We start from the raw sequence: 14,921 nt of genomic DNA, 5'->3' as shown, positions 1-14,921 counted from the left end.
ATATTTCTTACCATAGACTCTCCTATTTATATTTATTAATTTGAAATTTGTTAGTTATTATAGAAAAGGGGAAAAAAACTAAAATCAATTGAATTTAAATATGTTCAAACAATTAGAACAAATTTAGATTTCCAAAAATGATTTCAAAATTGTTAAAAAAAAATTCCCCTTACGGTGGACTCTCACGCACACTAAGATTCCCCATTCCGTATATCCGGATATTATTATCCTATAAATATTCCCTCGTCCGCCATTTCAGAACCTCCCCAAAATCGTGACTCTCTGTATTCCTTCTTCTCTACTCTCTCTCACTCTACAATTATATTCTTCGGTGGTTATTGTGGCGGTGAGAATGGTGTCTTCGGCTTTGCTACCAGATCTGGGGACGGAGATCGTTATTCCGGTTTGTGCTGTCATAGGCATAGCATTCTCTCTCGTCCAGTGGTTCCTGGTGTCGCAGGTGAAGATGTCTCCTGAACGCGGCGGCGCGTCTGCTGCTAACAACGGGAAGAATGGTTATGATGACTACTTGATAGAGGAGGAGGACGGAATGGGCGACCAAAGCGTCGTTGCTAAGTGCGCCGACATCCAGAGCGCCATCTCGGAAGGTCAGAATAGTTTTTAATGTTTACGTTACGCCAAGATCTAGTTTTTTAGTTATTTTGATATAATTTTTCTCTGTGTTTGTGTGTGTGTCAAGTTTCTTTCTCTTGTTCTTGCTGGATTTAGCGCGATTTGACACTGGAGAGCTGAAAAATTAAAGATTTAGAAAGGAAATTTTGAGTTCTTGATATATTAGTATTATTATTATTATAAAATATAAGCTCATCTTTGTTTATAAAGAAGCCTCTTTAAGCTTTTTGCTCAACAAAGGTGATTCTGGGTAGCAATATGACAGCTTTAGCTTCTTCTTTTTTTGTGTTTCCAATTTCGATTCTTGGAATTGTGATACTCCCTAGATTCCAAATCGAACTTTCTCAAGACGAATCAATTGTCAAATGTGTAGGACTAGCAGTTCTATTAATTTATACAGTTTGTCAGAACGATCTTAAACTAATATGGCATACACAATTTGTGTCCTGCGGAGTAAAGATTAAATCATATTGTATAACACACTTTTTGGTTCAAAGAATAATATTTCTTCTCAACATTTATTTATTTTATGTTCTCATAAGTATTTAGTTCTTAATCACATAAATTATAATGGGATAAACTTTGTGTTGTTTGATTTTCTTGATGGTGAGTTTTTAGTATAATAGGGTTTGATTAGAAGGTTGGTGCAATGTGGTTGGAGTCAAATAATGTTATAGATTAGCTGGCACCAAAGGAACGGTGAATAAATTGATTATATTATGTTTCATTCTAAGTTGCTCATTATTTAATACTAGTTTTGTTTACCAAGGTTTTTTAAAGTGTGTAGTATTTTATTGACTAATTATTCAAGGAGAAACAATTGGGTCTTATTTACTGTATGAATATTTTTTTTAATACAGTATTATACTATATTTTTATATCATAAATGAATAAGATTATTTTACTGCCCCGCATGTGTACAAGATATGGTGCTGAGTGAGTAGTGACGTCTCGTCCAACGACTTTGTTGTGTAGCTTTTTCTTAGTTTCTACTAGTTTTTCTAGAAGACGGAATCCATGACGTTGGTATAGTAAGTGCTTGAGGTTGGACATTAACTATTTCTGCATTTTTTTATATATTTGATTACGCTAAAATTATATTAGAATTATATTTTTACTGTCCTCGATAGAAATCTTGGTTGGACTGGCATGAAGTTTTACATGAGAATTAAAAAGCGAATTATTCGAAATTCTTATATTTTGATATTCAAGAGTGATTGCTAGTCCATGGTGGTGCATCATGAATTAATTAATTCGCAAATATATGGGGAAAAAACCATCATGTGAATTAATGAAAACATAAATTACTGCATTTAAAAGTAGCAGCTTTAGTAATAGATAATAAAATGCTACGCAAATTGAGTATCTAGAGAATATTGATCGTGAATTACTTTTCTGGTAATATTGCTGTTGATGCTGTATCAGTTTTCTTTTTTGAGGTATTAAAGATCCTATATAATTAAAATCTTTTAAGCTGCTAATTTGGGATTACTCTTTTTTTTTTAAAATAAATATTTGGATTACACTGGATTTGCTTAGTTTATGTTTTGCATAAAGATGTTATGAATTCCTGCTATTTATTGCATTCCGTTACTTTTTTTAAAACGTTAGGGCCTACATTGGTGATACCCATGAATGTTACTCACTAGAAATGATGAATAATTTGATTTTATTATTTTGTTTCTATATGGCCTCATTGTTTAATTGCAGTTTCATATGTTTACCAAGGTTTTGGAAGTTGTATAGTATTTTATTGGCTATGCTACTTACTCAAGGAGAAACAACTGGATTTGTTTGTTTTCCAACTTATCTTAGTGTGTGAAGTAAATTGTTAATACATTTTTGTACTACATCATATATGAACGTTTATAATTTACTTCACTGCATGTGTACCAGATATGGAGCTGTGTGACGTCTTATCCAACGACTTTGTTATGTAGCTTTCTTTTTATTACGTTTAGTTTTTATAGAATATGGAATCATGTGACGTTGGTGTATTAAGTGCTTGCGGTTGGGTAATAATTATTTCAATATTTTTTTTATATATGATTACGCATTTCTAGAAGATGGAATCATGTGACGTTGGTGTATTAAGTGCTTGCAGTTGGGTAATAATTATTTCGATATATTTTCGTATTTGATTACACTAAAATTATAATTTGTTTTCCGCAATAGAAGTGCTGGTTGGATTGGCACGACGTTTTACTGTTTTGCATGAGACTTGAAAAGTTAATGATTTGAGTTATATTTTGACATATAAGAGTGTTTGCAAGTCCATGGTGGTGCATCATTATTTCCAAATTATGCGGAAAAGAGAAACTAGCATTTGAACTAAAGAAACACAATTTAATCATTTGAGCATAATTAACTGCATTGGGAGAAACTTTAGTGATTAAATAATTAAATGCTATCCAAAAAGGTGATCTAGAGAACATTGATTGTGGATCACTTTTCTGGTAGTTGTGCTGTTACTGCTGTATCTATTTTCTATATTGAAGTGGGCTAGTAGTTAAGATGCTATATGGTTAAAATTTTTGGAGATGCTAATTTAGTATTACACTTGATTTGCTTGACATATAATTATTATTTAATGTTTGGACCTATATGCTAGTATGGATTTTGTGGTTCATAATTGTTCACGATTTTTTGCATTCGATGTTCTTGTCCTATGTAATATAACTTGGCTTGTTATAGCTGAGACTTATATTATTCTTGTTTAACAGGTGCAACATCTTTCCTCTTTACGGAGTATCAATATGTTGGAATTTTCATGGTTGCTTTTGCAATCCTCATTTTCCTCTTCCTGGGCTCAGTTGAGGGCTTCAGCACAAATAGCCAGCCTTGCACTTATGACAAGGAGAAGTCATGCAAGCCAGCTCTTGCAACTGCTGTCTTCAGTACAGTATCCTTCTTACTAGGTGCTATCACCTCCGTCGCTTCTGGTTTTCTTGGGATGAAAATTGCAACCTATGCAAATGCGAGGACAACATTGGAAGCTAGGAAAGGCGTTGGGAAAGCATTTATCGTGGCGTTCAGATCTGGTGCAGTAATGGGTTTTCTCCTTGCTGCAAATGGCTTATTGGTTCTTTATATTACTATAAATCTTTTCAAGCTCTACTACGGGGATGATTGGGAAGGCCTTTTCGAGGCAATTACTGGATATGGTCTTGGAGGATCCTCCATGGCTTTGTTTGGGAGAGTTGGAGGTGGTATTTACACTAAAGCTGCTGATGTTGGTGCTGATCTGGTCGGAAAGGTTGAAAGGAACATACCGGAAGATGACCCCAGAAATCCTGCTGTAAGTTACTGTATTTATTTGAAATTACTATTTCAAAAGCGACATATTGTCAACAGATTAATTTTCCTTTGTCAGGTGATTGCTGACAATGTTGGTGATAATGTTGGAGATATTGCTGGAATGGGGTCTGATCTTTTCGGTTCATACGCTGAATCATCATGTGCTGCCCTTGTCGTGGCCTCAATATCCTCCTTTGGAATAACTCATGACTTCACTGCAATGTGCTATCCTTTGCTTATAAGTTCCATGGGAATCCTTGTTTGCTTGATCACGACCCTTTTTGCTACCGACTTTTTTGAAATCAAGGCCGTAAATGAAATTGAACCAGCACTGAAGAAGCAGCTTATCATCTCCACTCTTCTTATGACTGTGGGAATTGCAATTGTCACCTGGACTTGCCTGCCGTCATCCTTCACAATCTTCAACTTTGGTGTCCAGAAAGTTGTGAAGAACTGGTAAGGACTGATTCAGCTGTTGAAAAATGGAACTAGTTATACTTGTATCTTATATTTCTGTTTTCAAATTCTCTCTTGAATGACCAATCTTGTATGGGTATTTAATGGAAATAGAATCCCTTTCTCCTTCATAGTTGCAATTTTCTTTTTGTTGCAATTAAAATTGAGGGTCAATTGAGTTTCCTGGAGTTTCCAAACATGTTTGAAGAATGTGATTTGGTCCCATCATATCTGCTTTTGGATCTGGTACTTTGTTTATCTTCACTTTGATAATCGTATGCTGTGATTTAAATTGACATTACATGACATTTTTTCCCAGGCAACTGTTCCTCTGTGTTTGTGTTGGGCTATGGGCTGGACTTATTATTGGGTTTGTGACTGAATATTACACCAGCAATGCTTACAGGTGCACAAAGGAATTCCTTTACATATTTGATTGATCATTATTTTTCATCTTGCTGGTTGGTTCTTTTATTGTGATAACTTGGTTTTCTAATTTATTTTTTGTTCAGCCCTGTGCAAGATGTTGCTGATTCCTGCAGAACTGGTGCTGCCACCAATGTTATTTTTGGCCTTGCCTTGGGATACAAATCAGTTATAATTCCCATTTTCGCAATTGCTATAAGTATATTCGTGAGTTTCACCTTTGCTGCGATGTATGGTATTGCTGTAGCTGCCCTGGGAATGCTGAGCACAATTGCTACGGGGTTGGCCATTGATGCTTATGGTCCAATAAGTGATAATGCTGGAGGAATAGCTGAGATGGCTGGCATGAGCCATAGAATACGTGAGAGAACGGATGCCCTTGATGCTGCTGGTAACACCACTGCTGCAATTGGGAAGGTATTATCTCTCTTTTGCTGCTCTATTGGTATTGCATGATTTAATTTAATTATCAAGTATTTCTGTGTGTTAGAACTCTACACACCCAGAAGTTTTATGTTTAAGAGCGGATCTATTGATACAAAAGGAGAGATTGCTTTTTTTTTTTTGTATAAGTTGATTGATTTCGATGCTTCCTACTTCATTTTACACATTCTGATTTCTCAAGATATTTAATATAATATTAAACATCTTTTTTCTGTTAATAATAACTAATAGATAACTCAATAAAAGTAGCGTATCTTTCATTTTATTTTAAAACCTCTCTAATCACTTCCCAAACTGATCATTGTTCGGTCTTGTCTGGGTACTGCTACATGGGGGGAAAAATATCTGCCTTTCTTTTTAACTCACATAGATACAGGTTTTTCTGTGTTACACCCTAAGACTAGAATTTCTTGGCCTTTATAACTTTAATCCAACTTGATGCCTTCGTTCTCAGGGGTTTGCCATTGGATCAGCTGCACTTGTTTCATTGGCACTTTTCGGTGCATTCGTGAGCCGGGCTGAAATTACTACTGTCGATGTTTTGACTCCTAAAGTTTTCATTGGTTTAATAGTGGGTGCCATGCTTCCATACTGGTTCTCCGCCATGACCATGAAGAGTGTTGGCAGTGCTGCTTTGAAGATGGTCGAGGAAGTTCGCAGGCAGTTTAACACTATTCCTGGTATCATGGAAGGTACTGCCAAGCCCGATTATGCTACTTGTGTGAAGATTTCCACTGATGCATCTATTAAGGAGATGATACCCCCTGGTGCTCTTGTCATGCTTACTCCTCTGATAGTTGGAATCTTATTTGGTGTTGAGACCCTTTCTGGTGTTCTTGCTGGTTCTCTTGTTTCTGGTGTCCAGGTATGTTTTTTCCATTCTTCTTGAAACTCGATTATTTAAATGCGCATGGAGCTTGCACGTCCTTGTGCCTTGTTATAAAGGTAGGTACATGCCTTATCATAGTGTGTTAGACCGAGTCATAATATTTGTAAACTCTAGGTAGACGGAAGGAATTATGTTATAGTATTTATTTCTATATTTTCTTTTCAACTAATGAATGACAACGGATAATTTCTCCATTACATTTGCATTGATGGCAAGTTTAAAGCACTTGCGCATTTGAGGCATTTCCTTTCTAAAGTGCCTCGCCTTGCATCTGGTCATGTGCCTGAAGGGATTATAGTTACTCTGTTAAACTAATGTTTTCAATTGTCAACTACCGACAGTTTTCAAGCACCCCTATTTTTATCCTTACAGATTGCGATATCTGCTTCCAACACTGGCGGTGCATGGGACAATGCTAAGAAATACATTGAAGTAAGTGTAAATGGTTTTATTTGTACCAGTTTAACATTTTAGGGGCATTGTTTTCTTACCTCCACTCTATTCTATAGGCTGGTGCTTCAGAGCATGCAAGAACCCTTGGCCCCAAAGGATCAGAACCACACAAGGCAGCTGTCATTGGTGACACGATTGGAGACCCTCTGAAAGACACTTCAGGTCCCTCACTCAACATCCTTATCAAACTCATGGCTGTTGAGTCACTCGTGTTTGCTCCCTTCTTCGCCGCTCATGGTGGCATCCTATTCAAGATATGAGGTACAGATGAATAGGCAAGGGAGTGTCTTGGCATCATCCGTTTTAGTCCTTGGAGCTTGTACCCGTTTCTCTTGTATTTCACCACTTTATCTATGGAAGGTTTTAAGTTAGCTCATCTGCCCTTCATATATTATTATTATGATTGTGAGGGTAAGGATGATGATGAAATTCTATGTTTTCGCCTTGGGAGTCTCGAAATCGGATGTGTCGGATTTTGTTTCAATCCATTTTACAAACATATGGTTTTAATTTTGACATTTAATTTTGTTTTTACAAGAATCCATAGGGGTCTTTAATTCTATATTTTGTTTAGCTTAGATATTGCAACTATATTGCTTCTTGGAGCATATGGAATTATTGATGATTTGGGCTTTTTTTAGGCTTCTGTGTATCTTCTTGATTTGGTACTTGGATTAAGTCTCTTGCACTTTATGCATCTGATATTCATAGTCTTTTTAAGTGTAAAAACCATTACATATTTAAGTGATGGTTAAATACATGAATTTAATGAGAGATGAATGCTAATTATCCTATTTAAAATGGATCCCTTCATCTTTATTTTAGTATATCCTATTTTATTTTAATAATAATAATTTACTATTAACTTGATAAATTTGGCAATTAATTTAATCATAAACACTTTTCACCGTGGCGCCTGCTTTGGTCTTCCTAGAAAGAGACCTGGTTCGATTATCCGACACATTTTGAATCTTGATTATTGTTTTAATTAGGAATGGAAAACTCTGCTTTTTATTTACATTTTTATAAGAGTAGCAGATTATTGGGCAAAAAAGGTATGTTTTTTCTTTAGTGGTAAATTATATCATGATAACATCGTGTAAATATTTCAATATGTCTGAAGCACATTTTGACTTGCTTTATATGCATATAAATACAAAACGGCTCCTATTAAAATTGCAATTCCAGATGTTCAGATTCAAATTAATAAGATACAAAAGGACACATTGTTGCCGCACATCAAATTTCACTATAAGGATATTCCACACAGGGTACGAATTTCAGATGAGCAAACAAGAGTACAAGTCAAATCTCCCCTCGATAACCCCCTGACCCGAAATAATCCCTTCTTGAACTGGCAATTTGCATGCTCTTTTGATGCTCCAACTTGGGGCAATCACGGATACGATGACCAAGCCCTCCGCAGTAAGCACAACCCTTGACTCCACTTGCATTAGCTATCTCTTCCACATCTTCCATTGGATCGTTGAGCTCTGCAAGAACAGGCGGTATCCTCTGCTTTGCTTCTTGTAAGAGGTGCTTCAAATCCAGAAGGGTTGTTTCGCTTTGGTTCTTGTTAATAAACGTTGTGGCAATTCCTGTTTTCCCACATCTGCCAGTTCTTCCGATTCTATGGACATAGTTTTCTATTTCTGCAGGCATATCATAGTTGATGACATGCTGAATGTCGGGAAAATCGAGCCCTTTGGAAGCCACATCCGTAGCTACCAAAACATCCTTTTTGCCAGATTTAAAGGTTGCGATGGCATATTCTCTCTCTTCTTGATCCTTCCCTCCATGAACTGCAACAGCTTCTACTCCCTTTAGAAGAAGATACTCATGAATGTCATCCACATCCGCTTTGTTCTCACAAAATACCAGAACAGGAGGTGGGGTCTTTTGCAAGCATTCAAGGAGGTAAACGATCTTTGCTTCTTGCTTCACGTACTCCACTTCTTGAATCACATCAAGATTAGCTGCTCCGGCCCTTCCAACGTTCACAGTTACAGGCTTCACTAGAGCACTCTTAGCAAAATTTTGAATCTTCGTGGGCATTGTAGCTGAAAAAAGCAGGGTCTGTCTTTGTGCTTTGAAGTGATCGAAGACTTCTCTTATGTCATCTTCGAAGCCCAAGTCAACTAAGCGATCTGCTTCATCCAGAGTTAGATATCTGCAGAATACCGTGCAACCAGTTCAGATCTATTTCCATATTTGTGTAATCAAGGAAAACACATTTCTAAAGGAAAAATGTACTTGAAATCATTCAAACAGGACTACAGGAGTTAAAGAAGAAAAGTAAATGCATTATAATTATACATTATCAGCTTCAACTGTAAAAATATTAACTGCTTCAACGTTTTCAAAATTACAAGCACAATGCTTGGATAAGCCCAATACTGATACACTGTTTTGCACATTCAAAATTGCTACCAAAACATATCTTGAAAATGTAGCAAGTAAAATGCTAAATTCTCATCTCGCTCGTAACATACCAAAGTGAATGCAACCATATCCAAAAACAAACAAGTTCCAAGGAACACAACACTCATGAATCAGACTAGTGCTCACAACCATGATTTCCTTCGAATTGATTTCACAAGCATGCAGATCCAAGATTAACTTGCACCTATGGCCCAGCCATGATTTCATTCGAATCAAAAATTGAAATCAGAATTGACCCCCGAAATAGAAATGAAACTAAAATTGTGAACTTACGGTTTGATTCTGGTTCCCTATAAAGAAGAAACCAAACAAGAAACAAGAGGAACCATAAACATAAATTCATTTTAGAGTTCACATAGATACATTAGTTCATGTAATTTAAACTATATCTATAAAAATTAAATTCAAAATCTATTCATTTTCATTTCTAATAATAGGAATACTAATAATAATAATAATAATAATAATAATAATAATAAACTATTAATATTCAGGACACTTTGCAATATAATCGTTAATAATTAAATTTAATCAGTCTTATTACTACACGATCACACTTTATATTTCTTTTGAAAAACTCAAAAGAACAAATTTTGTCCCAAATCAACTTAAACCGTAATCAAAACGACTAAAACCATATTGAGTACATTTATTCCAACAAGGGATCGGGCCATATTTTCAGGGTCAAGACACAATCAGATCTTTGCATCGAGAATTGCACAATCAAATAAAACCCATAAATTGATGCCTAGAATGTATTTTACAACAGAAAAACAGCATAATCAAGGTTCAATGATTTTCTATAACAGAAATGCATTCGTAATTCCAAATCCTTACAGAGATCTACAAGAATAATGTACCAGAGACAGACTTCTACAATACAGCAACAACACTGTTTGGAGAGGTGAAAAGAGAACTTTAAATGTTGACCATCCCCTAATTTTATGATTTTGAAGGCAAGTGAAAAATCGTTATTGATTGGGCCAACACTAATTCAGTGCAAAAACTCATCACTGCAAATTTAACTTTAACATGCAAAATAGTGAAGTGAGCGTAAGCAAAACCAAATCATGACGAACTCTAAAGAAAATGGAGAGAAGAAAACAAACCTGCAATTATCAAGTTTCATTTTCTTCTTTGCTAGCATATCCTTCAGCCTCCCCGGCGTAGCAACAACAATGTGAACTCCTTTTTTTACGACATCAAGTTGCAATTTCATATCAACCCCACCAATGCAAAGCAAAGGTCGCAATTCTGGATAGCCAGCATCTTTCATTGGTTCAAGAAATTCTTCCACAACTTCGTATGTTTGCCTAGCAAGTTCCCTAGAAGGACAAATAATTAATCCAAACGGCCCTTCTCCAGAAGCAATTGGCATCGTCACCTCTTCTTGCAAAGCGATCATAAGAAGTGGCAACACAAAGACTAACGTCTTCCCAGATCCAGTGAAAGCAATCCCAATCATATCCCTTCCTGACAAAATAACCGGAAGCCCCTGGACTTGGATAGGAGTCGGTTGCACAATTCCCTTGGACTTTAACTTCTTTAATATTGGTTCCGGAAACCTCATATCTTTAAAATTCTTTATCGGCGGTGGAACATCATCTCCATCCACAATAATGTGCCACTGCTTCCTAATGGCATCACAAGCCTTCTTTGGCATCCTCCGAATCGGTAAGGGTGGCTTCCACCCAGTTAACAATGGCTCCTGAATAAGTGATGCCTTTCGCCAGCTCCCGAACCGACATTAAAGTTTTCCTATCTGATAGATGTTCAATCATCTCTTTTTCCTGTTGTACGATTTGCTCCGTTTGTGTAATCTCCGGCTGCTCTTTCTTGAGTTGAGAAGCTTTGACAAGCAAACTTGGTTTAGCCTCAACAAGTTTCTGCTTCTCAATCTCCTCATCAAGTGGAGAAGACTTTCCTTTGCGTTGGAGAATCTTCTGAGCTTCCATTGCACGACGCTTGGCCACAGGTACATACTCAATATATCCATCATCTTCTTCTATCGTGTCCTGAAAATTTGACCTCTAAACAGTCAATTATAATAGGCATCACAAACTAAAAAAAAAACACGAAAGTCAAATGCCATACGCTTGGATTTCAGCAAAACCTCAGGCAAATAATAATACAATCTTCACAAACAGAAAACAAACTCATTAGAATAAAATGTAATGGAACACTGATACATCTAATCCACGGGAAGAGGAAGTCGGCCTTGCTCGTAGAATTAAAAAATTAAATACTTGAAGTCGGTTCCACTCACTCAAGGCAACTAAGATTTATAACTTTGAACGAGGAGTCAAAAAATACCACGCAAAAATCACGAAGCCCAATGACACAAGCATAACACACGAAATTGCAAGTATCCCAATCAAACATCTAAAGAAAAATCACGCCAACACCGAGAAAGATCAACACCGAATAAAAAAAATTGAATTTTGAAATTGAATAAACAAATTCTAGAGTAAAAATCGAAGCAACTGGAGGATTTATTATTACCATAACTGCGGTCGAAGAGGCAAGAAACCGGCCACCGCCGTCGATTCCCCCGGTCGCTGAATGAATAAAATTATTTTTCCTTCTTTTTTTTTTCACTCGAAAGAGTTTATTTTGTGATTACGCCAATCGCCATTGATATATTTTTGTGTGCGTATGTAATAACAAGTTAAATGCCGAAAATACCCCTTTCACCCCAATTAAAGTTGGGCCTTTGGCTGAATTGGGCCAACCCCGGTGGTTAGGGCCTATGCCATTTATTTTCTCATCTACTTTTACAGGGAGATGGACGATTTTCTTTTTACCACTAAAATTACCCAGTTTTCCTTTAAAACAACCACCAAAGCGGATTAAGCCAACATGGTATGAAAAAAAAAACCAAGAAATAAACAATCACTAACAAAATTTTTAATTTTTACTTCGCCACTGGTAATTTCGGCGATTATTAACTATGAAGTAGTATATACCAATTAAATTCGATAATAACACTGGTGAAGTAAAACATTATTTTTTACTTCAAAATTTTCGGAAAGAACAACTTGACCTCCAGACGTGAATGAAGAAACTTAACAAAATACAAAGAAGAAAGTAAAGGATCACAATGTATACCAGAAAAATAAGTGAAGGGAAATATAATTTCTATATTAAATTGATTTTCCTAATATTATCTTTTCCTTATCTATTTGATTGAGTATAATATTTAATTATGGTTTTACTTTTCTAGACAATTATGTTAAGATTTTATTGTGATATAATTTCTTCCTTAAATTTAATATTGATAAGATTATGTGGAATATTTTGTTTTACTTTTCTAGATATTATCTTTGTGATAAATATCTTCTAGATATAATATTTATGATAATGATTTACATGATATGTTATTATTGATTTGTTTCTAATAGGATTATTGTTTACCATATCTTATAGATTTCTTTATGGAAGATAAACTCTAGGAGAGATGAAAGCTATACACAAGAGGTGATCAACGTGAGGTGATTGAGGGTGAATAGAGAGAAGATTGTAGAGAGAGACTAAGAGAAATACATAGAGTTTTAGTGGAGGAGTTTTTTTTGTGGGAAAGTTTTCGTGTGAGGTTCTTGGAGTTTTTCGTGGGAGATTTTCGTGGTGCTCTCCTCTCTCAATCATCTACACTTACACGCACTTGTGCACGCCGTGAAAAAGTCAGAGAAATAATCCTTCGAGGGACGTGCTGTTTTGAAGAGTGCAGACACCAGGTGTTGCCGTCAATGTTTGGAACATCTGCAGACAACATCTGTGAAGAAGTTGGCTGAAGACAGTTTTCGTGGATTCGCTTTTGGTATCACGTTTTTAGCTTTCTTGATTAAGTTTTTATTTTGGTTATTTGTTTTAGAAACCATTTGTTTTCCCAACTTGTTGAGGAAATTGATTTTTGGTACAATCACTAGTGATAGGTTTTTGTATAAACATTGTGGTTTTCTAGTGATTAATTTTTGTCATAAGGTACCGCACAAGTATTTATACTTGTGCATATTTAATCTTCTACATCCATTTATTTCAAATCAATTTGTGTTACAAACATTAATTTTCCGCTGCATGTAGATGTTGTCCGAGATGTTGTAACATCTGGCACAACATTTAATTCTGACAAAACACAAATTTACTATTTTTAATCATATTCTGATATTTTCATTATTTTTTATATCTGTCGGACAAAATAAACCTAACAAGTGGTATCAGAGCCAACTATTGATATACTAAGTGCTGATTCTGGTTTTTATTTGTTTTGACAGAAATATTTAATAGACACATCACTTGAAAACGGAGCACTTCGACCACCAGCTCCTAAACCTCCTGTCCAACAACAGTTACGGCCAATGAATGAAGAAAAACGCTGGTTGCAAGTGAATCCTGTAGGTGTTGCCCTAGGTGTTGCCACACCTGGCCGCAACATCTGCAAAAATTCAGTTTGTTTGAAATCTACAACTTCTGAAAATTCGGGTGGAGATGATGAATCAGAAACTGATGATGAAGAAATCACTCTTGAGAGTGTGAAAAAGCTTTATGAAGAGTTGTTTGAAGATTGGACCAAAAGAAACAAGTTGAAAAGTCTTATGAAGGAGAACATTGATCTAAAAGCCGTAGTTGCCAAACTTGAGGCAATTTTGAGCAAAAAGGATTTGGAACTTCGTAAAACCAAAGAAGAACTTCAAAAGACAACTGAAACTTTGTCCAAGTTTAATTCAAGCACATCCAAGCTTGATTCCATACTTTTAATGGGAAGAGATGACAAGAAAGGCTTAGGCTTCAAAGACAGTGTGTTTGAGATTGGTGAATCTTCCAAGTCGACTATCTTTATGAAGGGAAATGATGATACATCCATACAACCACAATCCAAACCGCCGATCAAAAGATCTCCACCAAAAAGACAACATACTACACATGTCCCTAAGAGAAGAAAACGAAGGTACGTATGTCATTACTGCTTTAAACCTGGTCATATCAGACCCTACTGTTTTAAACTCAAGGATGACTGCATGAATCGAAAGTCGAGCAGGATGTTGCCCCGAATGTTGTCCAACACTTCCCGCAACATTTCCCACCATCGACCTACAGTAAGATAAATTTGGGTATCAAAGGTAAAAACTCACTGTAATGTTGTCTATACTTCATTGAAAACTAATACTGCAGGTCATTGGTACTTTGATAGTGGAAGCTCACGCAACATGACAGGTTCAAGAGAACATCTCATCGATTATGTTGAACAAAAATGTGGTAGAGTAACGTATGGAGGGGGAGCTAAAGAAAAAAAGATTGTGGGAAAGGGAACTTTGAATGTGGAAGGACTACCAAAGCTCCACAATGTGCTTCATGTTGAAGGATTAAATTTGAATTTGATAAGCATAAGCCAATTGTGTGATGATAATTTGCTTGTCAAGTTTGATGGACATACTTGTGAAGTTTTTGATGAAACTAATATGTGCATTATGATAGGTACAAGGTCTTCGGATAATTTTTACCAAATAGGTGAAGATCTTTCATGCAAACATATGCAAATCACCGAACTTGACCTTTGGCATCAAAAACTCGGACATGCAAACTTCAAAACCTTAAAGAACTTGAGTAAGTACGATGCAGTACGAGGTATGCCTACTCTTTCATTTGGTATACCATTTGTGTGCGGACATTGTCAGAAAGGTAACCAGACTTGCGCGTCACACCCAGTATTGCCATCATCTGGGACAACACGCTGTCTGGAGTTACTACATATGGATCTTATGGGTCCTATGGAAGTTGAAAGTTTCGGAGGTAAGAAATATTCTTTTGTGTGTGTAGATGACTTTTCAGAATTTTCTTGGATAAGTTTTTTTTTGGAAACCTTAGTTGTGTACTGTGATAATTG

General features: G+C 36.0%; 2 protein-coding genes across 2 annotated transcripts; one reads left to right on the top strand and one right to left on the bottom strand.

The window, feature by feature from the left end:
- Positions 1–244: 244 nt before the first annotated feature.
- Positions 245–7,238, top strand: LOC140820274 (pyrophosphate-energized vacuolar membrane proton pump 1). Its single transcript, XM_073180615.1, has 8 exons — positions 245–608; positions 3,357–3,931; positions 4,007–4,386; positions 4,706–4,792; positions 4,899–5,229; positions 5,711–6,121; positions 6,518–6,577; positions 6,655–7,238. The coding sequence occupies exons 1-8, from the start codon at positions 353–355 to the stop codon at positions 6,856–6,858; spliced, it is 2,304 nt and encodes a 767-aa protein (XP_073036716.1). The 5' UTR covers positions 245–352; the 3' UTR covers positions 6,859–7,238.
- A 474-nt stretch (positions 7,239–7,712) lies between these two features.
- On the bottom strand, positions 7,713–11,658 carry LOC140819462 (DEAD-box ATP-dependent RNA helicase 35-like). The gene is given in 4 exon segments (XM_073179566.1): positions 7,713–8,768; positions 10,150–10,748; positions 10,750–11,070; positions 11,543–11,658. Coding segments are annotated over 4 exon segments (1,788 nt in total). The 5' UTR covers positions 11,546–11,658; the 3' UTR covers positions 7,713–7,903.
- Positions 11,659–14,921: the final 3,263 nt, after the last annotated feature.

This window comes from Primulina eburnea, chromosome 18 (assembly GCF_022965805.1).
Source record: "Primulina eburnea isolate SZY01 chromosome 18, ASM2296580v1, whole genome shotgun sequence".
Taxonomy (NCBI): Eukaryota; Viridiplantae; Streptophyta; class Magnoliopsida; order Lamiales; family Gesneriaceae; genus Primulina; species Primulina eburnea.
This window is presented reverse-complemented; position numbering and strand designations above follow the sequence as displayed.

What these genes read in the sequence shown, in the direction of transcription:
- LOC140820274 (XM_073180615.1), top strand. Translation starts at nt 353, where the DNA reads ATGGTGTCTTCGGCTTTGCTACCAGATCTGGGGACGGAGATCGTTATT. An exon ending in CCAGAGCGCCATCTCGGAAG is followed by an intron (nt 609 to 3,356) that starts GTCAGAATAGTT and finishes CTTGTTTAACAG; the next exon opens with GTGCAACATCTTTCCTCTTT. An exon ending in TACACCAGCAATGCTTACAG is followed by an intron (nt 4,793 to 4,898) that starts GTGCACAAAGGA and finishes TTTTTTGTTCAG; the next exon opens with CCCTGTGCAAGATGTTGCTG.